Raw genomic sequence first — 15,264 nt, forward strand, 5'->3', positions numbered from 1 at the left:
ATTGATAGCTTATTAATTTGCTTTGTGTAATCAAGTGATCTTCAACATTATATCATTACTGATATATAAACCATTTTAATATTATGACTTATTAAGAAAAAAGGAAGGGTATTTTATAAATATGTAATTATTGATACAGTTTGTACCTAATGATTCAAATGTATTTATCAAGTATAAAATTTTAATGATCAGAAATGAGATTTTCTAAGTGAAGCAAAACATGCTTTACAGGCACTTCTTCTCTCAATTTAATTTCTAAATCATTGCAGACTTTAATGCACAATAAGAACTTAGCATGTGACTTTATATTGTTGATGCATCAAACACCCCATTTCCATAGATTTTTAGATCGATCTATCCCTGTGGGGAGTCTCACTAGATTACTGTCAGCTTGGCCGGCTTAAGCGTCTGTCCCGCCTACTAAAAGCTGTAAGGGGGTAATTAACTATGGTGCCCGCTCGGCTGACTGCAATTTAGCGTGAACCCCCAGGGAGTTAGGTCGATCTAAAACTTAATCTTTAGATCGATCTAAATCTCTGGGAAAGCACCCAAAGACTGAAATATGCAATTTCTCTTTCATTGCAGTCGCTATATTCTCATCAACCATCCTAAGCGCAGGTCACCATACACCACTCCTACTCCACTGGAGGAACAGCTTCTGAAGCAGAGGTTTCCCGAGCAGTCAAAGAGGATCCTGCCCAAACCAGCCAGGGACAGGGACAGAGTGTCACGTGCTCACCTGGCGGAGTACACCTCCCTGCCTTTACACTTCTAACAAGGAGATGAGATTGTTGCTCTGTTGGTGAAATAGCAGACTTCCTGTGCAATGTAACACAACACCGACAAAGCCACACAGTGGCTCTGAAATTAGATGATTGAGTGACATGAAATTGTTTTTTTTTTTTTTTGTAAGACCAAATATAGCAAACAAGCGCCAGTAGTTGACCTTATCAAGCATAGCGTAGTAAGGAAAACTGGCAGCTAAACTTGAATTATGCAGGAACAGCTTCCATTATCATACTTTGCCCAAAATGTCTGAATGGCATATTTTGCTCAAGCCATCAAGTTTGTAGCAAATGAATGAAACTAGAATACACAAAAGGTTCAGAATAGTTGGAGGGTTGGAGTAAAGTGTGGGAAAATACTTTAGACCAAGTGCCATATGCCTGAGAACCCATCATGCATAGTTTTTATATGCCAGCATTTTTATTGTAGACTCTGAGCTGTAAGTATGTAAACTTTTATAATTATTTAAAAAAAGATTTGTGATAGCAAAGAATGTTATGTGACAAAGCGTACAGTTAGTTGTGTTGTTTAGATGCTATGTTGTGTTTGTTTTTGTCTACTGTTTGTGTAAACAGTAGCTGGTATAGTATATTGAGAGATCTGTGATGTTGTAGTTCTACATTGAAAGAATGTGCAAAACTGTGATCAAGTTATTTTTAGTTAACAACATTTTGTTTTACAGTCAATGTTTTAATAAGAGTAATGGATATTTGAATGTAAACTCAAAGTTGATATTTTTGCTTGTGATGTATAAATATTATTGTCATTATCCAAATATATACAACATTTGTGTCTATAAAATGTTTTTGTTATGTAAAACATCTAGCAAAGGACATAACAGTAACATCAACATTATGTCAACTGTAAACATGACGTTGCTGCTGATAATTATCTACAATCTATTAGACATAATAATGCATATGCTTGAGCTTCAGCTAATTCAAGTTATAAATTTGTTATATTTGCCAGTTGTATAATGAACATGTACTTTACTTAATAGGTACTGGCACCATGTATGTATTCATACTATACATTGGCAATTTCCAATAGAACCTGCTGAATTCAGCTACAATTCATAACAAATACTATCAAAATTTCAAACTGTTTTCTAGGTAAAAATGACACCAAGAGATTGCTTCCATTCAAGGTAAACAAAGACCTAAATGTTGCAAATTTTTAAAAAGTATGTTATCAGTAAAATTAGCCATTTTCATTCAGAAAAAAAAAATGCTGTTATGAAATTAAACTTCACAACAGTTACATAATAATAACCTTTACAATAAGGTTGTTTCAAACTTCTTGAATATATATATCTCACCATTAATCAAAATACTAAATCATTACAATCTTGTAAAACTTCTATCTGTATGCAAAATTTACAGATATAAATTATTAAATTCATAACATAATATAGCGATTGATAGTGAAATCAAATATTGGCATAAGCTAAAAAATTAGCAAAACTTATCAGCACATAGCCTCGATATCACTGTAACTTAAAAGATGGTAGGATTAACTGTGCTCAATAATATTATTCTACCATATTAAAGTATGCTGTATTACATAATTTCAGCTGAAATTGAAAAATTCAAAGGGCATCTCACATTTTTGAGTAATGTGGGAATCACTTGAATGTTTGACAATCATCAATCAGCTACCAGTATCTCTGTCAATCTTAGTCTAATTACAAATCAAATTAAATTTGATAGCACATTTAATTTTAATCATAGACATTTTTAAAAGAAAAGACATCTCGTGAATTTAAAACATATGGTTTGCATGTTGTATTTACACTTTCTTTTTTCTGTTTCAACTTTTTGAATTATCTATTAATATTTTAGTTAAACTTAATCAGTTGACTTACTGAAATCTTATGGATTGTTCTTATGGATTAGATGATAGTTTCAATGACCATGACTGCTACTGTTGATTCCCCTCCAAAATGTGCGTTTCTGATCAGAGATTCTAAGTGCACTGATATGTACAGTTTGCCCTCACTGTTGCCAACCTACACACTTATAAAATTTCTTTTCTTTTTTTGAAAAAATAATCTTTCTCATCAGTTTTCACATATTTTTAGGAAGTATGATAAAAAGAAAGATACAGGCATTTTGAGTGCTATAATGTTAAGCTCAACATATCAATAAATAAAATATTCAGGCCAAATGATAAATTGTTCATCAGAGTGGTGATGGCGGCACCCATTTGTAAGTCCCACTGTATCTAAAACCTACTCTCTGACAGAGGGCATCACCTTCTGCAGGTCCACGGCTGAAAAGAGAAGAATGTTTTTTAAAGAAGAGTTAAGAAATTTTCATTATTAAGCTGCATTTGTTATACTGGACTAGATAGAACCCAATACATATATCTGTATGGTGTGTATGACATATCTGACTAATATGTAAATAAGCTGTGCAATCCATTTAAAGCACATGACACAAAGATGCTGACATGTTTTATGATATGAACGCAGAGCTGTGCAGGAGCTAAAAAGCTTTAAGCATGAGAATAAGTCCTCAATCGTTGTTTTAACAAGTACTACATCATTTGGACACATCATTGAAATATATTACCAAAAACCCAAAACACATGTAAGGCTTAATTTATCAGTAATTAAGAATTTGAAAATATACAAATACCAGCTATAATTAAAAACATCAACTTCAAGTAAACTTTAGTCCGTCTTCACATCAGGACTAACTTAGACCAGACAGTGACTACACTGCATCATACAGCCTGATAATTACATGCACCATGTTTACCATAACTCCCTGGTCTAAATTATTCCTGGTGTGAACACAACATAAAATCTTTATCATCACTGTCCACCTGATGAGGAAGGGAGGGGGAGGGTCCAACACCAAATCAAAAAGTTATTTAAAATTTAGTACCATAACTTCTTGATTAGCAGGTGCAATGATTAAACAACTCTTTAGATAAGTGCCTCATAAAAAATTGATCCTTGATCTATGGTATTCACTGAGCAATCACATTTAACCAAATTACAATCATGCATGATTTTCAAGAGCTGGAAATAAATATTAATATGAAGATAATCATTAAAATAAAGGTTCTGTGGAGTTTGCAGCAGTTATGGTGTTTAAAGCAACAAAGAAACATCTTATGCACACTGTAATTAGTAAATCAACATCAATTTAAGATTTGCTGAAATTTCAAATCTCAAATTACTATTTTTAGAATATTAGCTGAACTAACATGATTACTATAAAGTGTGCAGTAACAAGCTGTGCCTGCTTCATCAAGCCACGCTGCTGGTAGCTAATTGCTACTGCATGGCAATAAATTTGTTGTGTTCTTTATAAATATAAAACAATCTACAGTTAATAACTACATGGCTTTATGAAAAAGCTGCAGATTAGATTTTCCAAGCAAAAAATTGTGAGCTTTAACAATTCAGTCAACATAAAGAGGTTTTAAATTAGAAGAGCTATGTGCAGGGTTGATGGTGCTATTGCTGCTACAACTAACAGCTAAACTGGACACACTGGCCTGTGGCATTGTGTTGAATGCAGCAAATTAATTTATACATTTTGCATCTTTTAAGAACTTTTGTATCACTGCAAATTTGTGTATAAATAAAACATAAAATTTTGATTAAAATAATAGCAGGACCAGCTCTGGTAAAATAATGTCCATGCTGGAGTTATAGCAGCATATGCATAGCCAACCTGCTCTCAAGCTGTTAATAGAAGATGATGACACCCCAGTCCAGTGCATGTTAAGACTACAAAGAACACCCAATCTTAGTAGCTACAACTAACAGTATTAACCAGACCTTGAATGCAAAGCACTTAAAGAGCACTTTCTTGTTTCCATTTGTAAGTGCCAGTGTATTTAAACCCTACGCGGGCACAAAGCTCATCTCCCTGGGGTGGTCCTCGGCTGAAGTTAAAAGGAAGCAAACTTGGTCTAAACAGGATTAAAGAGTGATTGAAAATAAAAGCCCCTGTAGATGCAATAGGCACATTAATCTGCTCCCATCAGAGTAACCGAATTTATGAAAAATGAAAATAAAAAATGTAAAAAAAAAATGAATAAAAGAAGAATGAGACAACCTCTTGAATGAATATTGTCTCCATAAAACAAAGTTAAACTTATCATTATAATGTATGTTAGAAACAACTGAACCTTGTGCAGCTTGTATGTTCATTGAATATTAGTTTTTTTTTTTTTAACTTTCTAAAATTTTTCCTTTTACTATCCACTATTAGGGAATTTTTGCATTTTTTTAAAAATCAAAATGAACTTAAAATAAATTCCCCAGCCTCTCTCTCCCAGTAACTCAGTAGTGTGAAGAATTACTGTGTTGCAGCATTTTGGCACATTTCAGAATGTTAAGTTTTGGTCAAGTGCTTTGTGCATATTATCTTTTAAAAAGAGTAGTAAAATTCAATAAACAAAAGAGTCACTTAAAAAAAGATGAAAAACCATGGATATTTAATCAATTTGAAACCAAAATGGCTCAAACAAATTGAAATTAATTTCAAGCCTGTCAACCAAAGTAAAAATGTTTGAGTTAGCTCAAAGGTTAATGTGGGCTGTGCAATATTATAACACACTGCTCCCAAAGTCAAAGATTAAGCTACAACTACAAAAAACTTGGGTCTTGAAACATTTAAAAAGAAATGCAAACCTTACCAGGAAGTAGAGAAATTGTAGATAAAAAGGTATATCAAAGAACAAGCAAATCAATACATGCTTATAGAATGACAAAGATTTATATTGTAATTTAAAATTATAATAATAGTTACGAAATAAAATTCATATATCCAGCTAACTGTAGACTGACAAGTTGGTCACAACATGCATTCTAACTACTAACTTCAATAAGAGTTGGAAAAAAGCTAAAAAAAATATCAAATAAATCAGATAGTCTTTTTAAATGTTACCTTCCATAAACATAATCAATGGGCTTCTGCTTCTGCCTCTCAATGGTGTGCAGCAAGGGAGTAAATATCTTCCATGCCGCAGCCAATTCATCAGAACGGACAAAATTAATCTGGCTGCCATGGAAGACATCTAGAATCAGGCGCTCGTATGCATCTGGTAGCTTGGCATCCTGGGAAAGCAAATAAACTAAATAAATACACCTAATCTATGCATATTAGCATGTTTTTCCATAAGTAATGCTTTCAAACAAAATTTTAATCCTCTCCAAGTAATATCATATCATATTTATTTACAAGCAAACCTTTACTAGTAAGTATATCTTCCCATCTTGAATCATAGTGTTTATAAGGAAAAATCATCACACTGACAACAACTTATCAGATTGTAGCCAAATCACAGTCACTGTCTCTTGACATATTAAAAAAACTACCTTATATCTACTTCCAAAAGTCCAGCTCTGTCTCCTCACACTCAAACCACTACCTTATATCTACTTCCGTATGTCAAGTCCAGCTCCGTCTCCTCACACTCAAAACACTACCTTATATCTACTTCCGTATGTCAAGTCCAGCTCCGTCTCCTCACACTCAAACCACTACCTTATATCTACTTCCCTATGTCAAGTCCAGCTCTGTCTCCTCACACTCAAACCACCAACTTATATCTACTCCCGTATGTCAAGTCCAGCTCTGTCTCCTCACACTCAAACCACTACCTTATATCTACTTCCGTATGTCAAGTCCAGCTCTGTCTCCTCACACTCAAAGCCAATCCCAGGTTTCTTGGTCATCATCTTCATGTATACTGCCTCATTTGGCTGGACTCTGAGAACCAGTTCATTTCTCTGAGTGGCCCCATTAAATATGTCTCCAGGGACGTCCCTGAATTGCACGCGTAGCTCTGCTTTTCTTTCATTGAGGGCTGAAATTATAAAGCCATGCATGTCATTTAGTGACAAATTGAGGTTACAGTGAAAATGTTGTACTTTATTTTTACAAGTTAGTTTGAAAAAAAAAAAAAAAAGAAGACAAGCATAAATTGATATTTCAATTATTTCTTTTTTTTACTTGGCAACACAAAGAAAGTAAGACTCAGTTTCTTATTTAGAAAACAAGCCGTATCCTGCTTGTTAAAATTAAAAATTTGGAAATATCAATAAGCATTGTCAAGTTCTTTTAGAAGAGCAATTCTTAAAAATTATATCATAAATATGAAATTATTCTAAAACTTTCTAAAGCAGAGAAAAAGTATAAATTTCATTTTTTTTTTGAGGGGGGAAGGTTGGGTTAGTTTCACAATTTATACAAAGAGTACTTCAAGCAGTTCTCACCTTTGCCACACCTTATAATGAAAGGCACTCCATCCCACCTCTCATTTCTCACATACAGCACTGCCACAGCATAGGTGGGGGTCCTGGAGCCTGCAACACAGAGAGCAGAGAAAATCATAGCATGAACTGTTTCGAAAAGATAATTTTCTTATTACTATAATTACTGACATTAATCTTTAATATCCAGTATCATATTTAAAATGTCAGTACTCTTGCCCCTTTCATTTTTTTGTAAACAGATTGTCGAATAATCAATTAAGAAACTTGAATGTAATCAAATTAACATCCTTCAACTACCATTGCATCCCCTCTTTTTCATCCAATCTACCCAACCAAGTCTTAACTGGTACAGCCAATGTGCTTACAGTCCAATATTATTTGATGCCACTCACCTTTGGGTACGGTGGGGTCGTCCAGATACCCCAGCTTGGCGTCCCCCTCGCCATTGGGATCACCTACATACTGGCCTAGAACCACATCCTCCATCTTGATTTTAGAAATGCTCCTTAGCACCTTCACCTGTGGTAATATAAACACAGACAATTTTATTTTATATATGAATGGATTTCTTCAAGTGGTCAAAGATTAAGATGGGCTGAAAACGTATTGTGATTGTTTGACAATTACTGACTAATGCTCCCAGTAGTTCTCATTAGAAGGATATCTAAAAAGAATAGACAAAGATCTCAAAATTTTATCATTAAGAGTAACAGCTATCATGTCATATTTCCTAGAATGATTCAATTTACAACTGTTTATCACAATGGATCTTGTACCATAACCAAACCAAAGAATTTTAGTGTGTGAATATAAATTCTCATTCAAATTTTAATTTAAAAATGTGTTACAGATTCAAAATATGTATACAATTTGGGAGTACATGCAGAAGAGGCCATTTGTTCACCTTTTCATCTCTAATATCTTCAGCATTGGTGGTGGCTGGCTTCTCCATGGCAGTTAGACACAGAATCTGGAGCAGGTGGTTCTGCATCACATCTCTGTACAGAAACAATAGGCAGTTTTCATCAGTAAGAAAGTTATTTTAGTTCTTACCAATATAAAATTGTCATATAATAAATAAAACATATTTCATTTTATACTATCCACATAAATTCTTAAAAGACATCGCTTTTTCTTTTTTTTTTTTTTGAACATCCTTCATCTTCTTCACCTTTCAAAAAGCCTATCATCAATTACTTTGAAATCAACATTCTGAAACAAATGACACAATTCTACATATTAAATATTGTGCCTGCAAAAGTCACAAAAATGCAATTATAATACAAAGTGTAATGTCTGTACCCACGTTGTTCAAAGGATTTCCACATGACTTCTACCTAATATTTTATCATAAATTTGCCTTCAGGTACCTTATAATTCCAAACTCATCAAAATACCCTCCTCTTCCCTGTGTACCAAATGGTTCCTTGAACGAGATCACCACAGCCGAGACATTATCCCTGTTCCAAAGTGGGCCAAATATGCGATTGCCAAACCTGACAAGAGAAAAATATATATTCCAGTGAAGGAAAATATGTGAGAAAATATATTTTGATACTGCTTCACCCCTATTTAAAAACAGCACTGTACGTACTCTAGTAAACATTTTTTCTGGATAATAATATCTACAATAAATTTTTGTATTTCCTAGTATATATCTTTTGATGACATAATACAGTTTCACATACAAAGAAAAAATTCCAGTATATTCTTAACTTCACATGAGTTGTCTGCACTCTTATTTCAATGTATTAGAGGTGACAAAATTAAACCAGCCCATCACTTACCGGAGAACCATGAGATTCTGCACCATTTCCTTCCCAAGATAATGGTCTATTCTGTAGATCTGATCTTCCGTGAACAAAGAAGACACATGATTAGACAGTTTGTCCGAGCTCTCCAGATCCTTGCCAAATGGTTTCTCTATGATCACACGGCTCCAAGCTCCACTGAAACAGATATTGAATTTACAGGAGTGAAAAGAACAGCAGACGCTGATTTAAAATATGATGACAGATGATATTGCTGCTAGAAGTAAGTTCACTCATATTTCAAAGTTTGTTTTTTTATTTAGATTTTTTGAAGATGTTTTATACTAAATTTATTAGTAATTCTTTTGCAAAATTAAAGTTTTTCATTTTTCAAATGATTTATGCAATAATTTTTATTTTAATAGCCCATAACCTGGCTTTTACTACTAATACATTTCCTTGCCCAAACGGAATATAAAAGAATACTTTGCAAGTAAAATGGTGCACTCTATTACAGAATATTCAGTCCCCCAATTGAAAGAGTGACGACTTATAGATGTCTTTATTGTAAGTGTTAATCTCATTGTGAAAATAAATTATCATACTTGCTGAGCATTGTCTGCATTTTGAATTTTCCATCAAAATCAAATCATTCTATTGATATCAGTCAAATGCAGTACTGCTCTGGCTTCGTTTACATACATTTGTATTACAAGCCTACTTTTAGGGAGTGTACATGTAGAAGAGAACCATCTCGTGGTGAATTGTAAGTGTCTGATAAAATTTTGAAGACATTCATCTCTACTGGTCAGTCTTCCAGACATAATCATGGGCCATACACTTCTCCTTCACCAGTCTGGTAACATTAGCAAATGCACTGGGTGGGAGAGAAACTTAGACTGAGTTCCCATGCCTAGATCAATCTAACAGGATCAATCCATCTCCAAGGGGTTTTTCACTAAATTGCTCTCAGCTTAAGCAACTTAGATGTCTATCATGCCTACTGAAGATGCTAAATGATAATTACCCCCTAGCAGCTTCAGTAGGCATGGCAGACATCTAAGCCACTTCAGTTGATAGCAATTTAGTGAGAATCCCCTCAGAAATAGATCGAACCCAAGTTAGTACGATAGGGGCTGGGGATGGTCCCTTACTCATGAGCCATACACTTCTCCTTCACTAGTCTGGTAACATCAGCAAACACACTGGGTGGGAGAGCCAGGTAGAACAATCTGTTGGCAGGGGCACTTATCTCAGTGGCCTTAATGGCTTCGTCAAGTTTGACAAAATCGTCTGCTTTGTCATATGAGCCTGCTACATATGAATTCATCTCCCAGAATGCTGCTGCCTTTTCTCTTTCACTGTCAGCAACCTAAGAGCAATTTTCATGGTAACTGAATTACATGTAACTGAGTTACATATATAAATTAATTTAATAAGACCTCTGTCAGGATATTAACTTTGCACATGTGTAAAGGTTATTCCAGGATATTAAATAAACACTGCTGTTCCCTCCTAAAGTTAGACAACATTAGCTGATGGCTTATCATCTCCATGTGTCATATTTGATGATAAATGTAGGATGTAATTGATCATTTTACAAAATTTGAGAGAGAGAGAGAGAGAGAGAGAGAGAGAGAGAGAGAGAGAGTGAGTGCTGAGATATACCTTCATATGTGGCTCTGCCTTTTCCCTTATAGCATCCACTGTGAGTTTGGACCTTGCATAGCCTATAAAATATGTATTGCTGGGGAGAAGGTCATCTCTGAATAAAGCCCTAAAAATATAAACAAATGCTACCAATGCTCAGATCAGAAAAAATTACCAATTTGATATAGTGCAATGATTCCAAGCCCCTCGTTGGTATATATGCACAGAACATCTATGATCTTTACCTATAACCATCTCAGAATACAAAACTCCATTTGTACAGAAACTCACTCATAAAAATACATTTATACAACAAAATGTATAATTGCATTAATTTTATACATTATTGACCTGATTGCTCACATTTAAGTATAACAATGTCACGTCCACCGCGTAGTTATATATTTCTGAATTTCTGCAAATTTTATTAAGTGTTCACTTACCAGAGTGTTGGGTAAATTTTCTTTTTTGCAAGATCTCCCTAGAAATGAAAAAATATATTTTTTAAATGCCATAATCATTTGTCAAGTTCAATAGTACATATGCCAATTATCATGATTTTTATGGACAAAAGGTTGTGAAGACTAATGTTCAATGACAGTCCATAGTAAAATTCAAATATTTTTTTATTGCCAGAAAGGTGACCCTAACTTTCAGACTGTATGGTTGTAGAATATTTAGCTAATGTTTCACAAAAAGAAAGATGTTGTCAGTGCTGAAGTTGCCACAATTATCATGGTAATATACTACAATTCATACTGGCCGGGTCAGAAATTTCCAGTCTTAAAGTACATGCGTAATTATATGTCAATCTTATAACTTAAGTTTCAAATTTTCTTCTCAAATATGCGCACAGAGTTATATCTGAAGAGCTTAGAACCAAAAAACAGATGTTGGGCATAGAATGCAACTAGTTCTGAAGAAAAGAGGGAATATACCCTCTATCTATGGTATAAAGTAAGCTTGATCAAACAGCCCATAGAGAACATAGTCACTTAGAAGGGTCAACCAATCTTGAATGTAAACACGCCTTTATGGTTCACTCACTGTCAAAAGATGGTCTAGGAGAAAGAATGTGCTGATCATAGGCAGCTAGGGTTTTACTATTGGAGTTGAAGTGGGGAGGGGCCACAGGGGAAGAATGAAAGATCTTTGCCATGCTTCAAATGCCAGAATGCATGCACACACACACACACACACACACACACACACACACACACACATAGTCACACATTTAATAGGGGGTAATGACCCGATACATGTATATCTAGTGCAAATTTGCATAACCAGATAAACTTGAACACTTCCATTACGCCATGTGTTAATACTACCAGAAATAATGGCAATCTAATTGATTTACAACCACACGGTCGAGGACCGGGCCAAGATTTTACACTGATATCAACACTTAACTAATGCAAATGTATTTTTCTTATGTTCTGCATCTCTAAGAACATTATCATCTAAAATATATTGACTAAGAAACATTCTTTTCATTTTTGGTGTACGTATGTATGCCAATACATGGCTCAAATAACAACTGTTACAGGCAATTTAACAAATGTATCTCACTACAATGTTTAATGCATCCTTTTAAGCAATTATAATAATAAAATTAACTTTCTTTTTGGTAATTCTCCAATGAATCAATGTGCTGATAGCAAATTCTATCCCCATCTAATATCTATAAACTCACCTGAGAACAGAAGAACATGACAGAGTAATAAATAAATGCACTTACCGATGCCCCAAACACAACAAATGCAAAAGAATTGTCATTGCTGTAAGTTCTCTTCTTTAGAAACTCCTTGGAGTCAAATGGGTTTTTCATCTGGGTGCTCATGATGCTGGGTTGCCTGGGTCCAGAGCTAAATCCCTGCTTCTTCCTGTATTCCCTATACATTTTAATAAGGGAAAACGCCAGACTTTACTATATATGTTTTTCTAGATATTTTAATTAAGTTACGTATTCATTAACATTTCACATGAAATCTTTCAGCAGCATTGAAAGGTCATTCTGCATGGTTTTGTACTCCACACAGCTGTATATAGGGCCAGCTGTATACAGTGACAGTCTCCAAATTGATTTTACATTACTATCCATCTCTTCTCCACTTGGTGCATGTATATCTGTATCAATTGTGTGCTCGTGTGCACAGTTTGTGGTCCACAGTTCATTCTGGTATCATAGAATGTTCTCACTTGTTTAAGTTGACTCTTATAAAAATCTTGTTTAGGCTCACATTTGGCCTTGCAGTTCACTGCCTCTATCTCTTTCCCCATAAGTACTGGTAACTGTACATAAGACATTGAGTGCTATGAAGCCATAAGGTAAATAACAATTAAATACAGGCAATGATACAGTTCAGGTACAAATTTACACTCAGTCTCAGAAACAACACTGTCAGTTAACCTCAGAGTCTCAACACTGGGGTCTTTATACTTGAAACTACTATTATAGTATATTGTAGGCCCAGACAATAAACAACTTTTGCGCCTATTATGCACCATTGAATTTCCTTCTAATATTTCTGCTTTGTCATGGTATTCAATATTTATGCAACGTTAAGTAAAAAAGAACATAATTACACTGCAGGTGGATAGGTTAACTGTTTGCTTCATTTTTTCATATACAAAAGATCTTTACAGGTCCTTACTGAAATATATTTGATAATATTTCTGTTGCATGCAAAGAGTTGTTTATATTTGAACAGTACTTATATTTGACAATGCATGATAAACATGCATAAATACAATATATACACACACAAATGCACACACATACACAGAGATATAAATGTACACATTTCCTTAAACCACACATGTAATGCTCATGCCTGATTCTGTCATAAAATTTGCAAGTCATCATTACATATATACTAGTGCAATAAGCTGACACACTGTCAGAAATGTTTATCACATTTATGAATTACTATAATTAGTATTGAAATCATTTTAAAAGTGAAAAGTTCATTGTTTCAAAATTACAAATAGGATGAAAACAAAAATATACAAAAAACTTCAACTTTTTTTGTAAACATAATTAAGACATGCTGATCTGCAAAACCAACCTGTCTTTTTATAAAACAATATTTAGAAAATATTATTCAAAATTTAGTGAATTTAGAATGAATCAAAACATGTTTTGGCAGTAATGGTGTGAACCAATACTTTGGATAGTGATCGTAACATCTACAGCAACAATTACATGGACAGAACATAGAATATATCAGAATATATATACAGACACAAAAAGTGACCTTATGTAATAATTAAATTCCTAAAAATTGAATGAACAACTGCATTTATTAAGGCTGATTGCTGTACAAGTAAAAAGCAGATGTTACAGTATCTATGGCTTAGGTTAATTCAAACAGTCTATTGAATTATGTATATCAGAAAGGTGCCTGTCCTGATACAAGATTCCAAGTGTGCAATGCAATTATTAACATGGACATATCAATACAATAGAATGTCCTGTGTAAGCCATCAAATCTCCCCTTCTGTGCAAAGACACCAAATCCCCATTCTATCATAGTCACGATTCTTTTGAACACACCACATTGCTATGTTAAACCTTAGCTATTATCCCTTCATAACTATATACAGACTTAGTGAAAGGAGAGGACAAACACTTTATTGTCTGGGTTTACTGATGCGTCTTATTAGTTTTATATGTGACAATATAATAATTTCACAAAAATGTAAGACCTCACACACAAGTAGAACTCAATTTTTCACAGCACAGTGTATACTCATAGATGAAGAGATGTTTCTTTTAATAAAATTTAAAAATTGTAAAGCATTATATTACAAGAAGAAATTGTAATATTGTCTATGAATAATTTGGTACATTGTACATGTACAGACACAGGAAATAGGTATTTATTGGGGGGTAAATGAACTTCACATTTCTTAAGGCCATATTTAATTTGAGTCTTCTTACTTAAAGAAAATTAATTTTAATCAAAATTACAAATTTTCACAAGCTAACATATTGAATCAGTTTAGGAGGCACCAATACTCTGAATACAGGCTATTCATCTAGGTAATGTTAAACAGCAACTTTACAAAAATTGCTTGGATACTGGCAACTTCCTTTACATTTGCCGGTACCAAGTACATGTATTTTAAAAATAAATTAAAACAACCATTTTCAAAAATACAGTACTGTTTCACATCATAAGAAAATAAATGCAGTTTGACAATTGTCATAACCAATAAGTTTTAAAAAATGTAATTCATATTCTGACACTGTGCACAGAATAGATACGGTGCAGTAGTGTTACGTAACTTAATAAGTGTTACTCATCATCTTGAACAAAATATGAAATGCGTCTGAATTGGCCTTTTAAAATCGTGCTGCAGCCTTAGCATGAAAACAATCAAATTATCTGCAAGTCATTTACAAGGCATGAATGTAAATATCCCGATTAACTATGAATCGTCCAAAATTGAGCAAAAGGGATTTTTCAAATTTAAAATAATATTTTAAAAATAATTAAATACTACTCTTACTAGTAACCCGGTGCTTTAAATTACTGTAGCGCCGATCTTCATTTAGCACACTTACCTTCGGCACCTCAATTAAATAAGCGGATTTATTCCAATGTTATGAAGTGACAACCTCGGTCCACGGAGCACCTGAGCTGTCAATCACGTTAACACTGTCAACTATTACAAAATCAATTCATAAAGTGACTTGTTCCTGGTTTGCGGTGTCAGTGGTGTAAAATGGGTGACGAAAATTAGGTTTGTAGGTCAAGCTCGTCTAAAATTTAGACGGAATTCGTGCATCTCACGTGGAAGCATGCCGTTTTCATTATACAATAATAA

At 33.9% G+C, this 15,264-nt stretch overlaps 2 protein-coding genes across 5 annotated transcripts in view; one reads left to right on the forward strand and one right to left on the reverse strand.

Annotated features, from left to right (window-relative positions):
• Positions 1 to 2,014, forward strand: part of LOC106150715 (uncharacterized) — a 41,936-nt gene extending 39,922 nt beyond the window's left edge. The window contains exon 41 of the mRNA XM_087015254.1: positions 586 to 2,014. Coding sequence (XP_086871380.1) covers positions 586 to 775 — 190 coding nt within the window. The 3' untranslated portion in view covers positions 776 to 2,014. The remainder of the gene's footprint in view (positions 1 to 585) is intronic.
• Positions 1,515 to 15,187, reverse strand: LOC106176018 (glucose-6-phosphate 1-dehydrogenase). Of its 4 annotated transcripts, none has more exons than XM_087015478.1 (14): positions 15,002 to 15,187; positions 12,170 to 12,323; positions 10,872 to 10,909; positions 10,447 to 10,555; positions 9,933 to 10,150; positions 8,815 to 8,976; positions 8,398 to 8,523; positions 7,932 to 8,025; positions 7,420 to 7,546; positions 7,028 to 7,117; positions 6,413 to 6,618; positions 5,697 to 5,866; positions 4,583 to 4,689; positions 1,515 to 3,057 (listed from the first exon to the last, which is right to left on the reverse strand). In XM_087015478.1, exons 2-13 carry the CDS (start codon positions 12,269 to 12,271, stop codon positions 4,599 to 4,601), a joined length of 1,533 nt encoding a protein of 510 aa, XP_086871604.1. In that variant the 5' UTR covers positions 12,272 to 12,323; positions 15,002 to 15,187; the 3' UTR covers positions 1,515 to 3,057; positions 4,583 to 4,598. The 4 variants fall into 4 exon arrangements, with proteins under 4 accessions (XP_086871604.1, XP_013413677.2, XP_013413679.2 ...); XM_013558223.2 differs by lacking the exon at positions 15,002 to 15,187 and adding an exon at positions 12,521 to 12,879; XM_013558225.2 differs by lacking the exons at positions 4,583 to 4,689; positions 15,002 to 15,187 and adding an exon at positions 12,521 to 12,873.
• Between the last annotated feature and the right edge of the window lie 77 nt (positions 15,188 to 15,264).

Source organism: Lingula anatina, chromosome 6 (assembly GCF_051362555.1).
Source record: "Lingula anatina isolate TDL-2025a chromosome 6, LinAna3.0, whole genome shotgun sequence".
NCBI lineage: Eukaryota > Metazoa > Brachiopoda > Lingulata > Lingulida > Lingulidae > Lingula > Lingula anatina.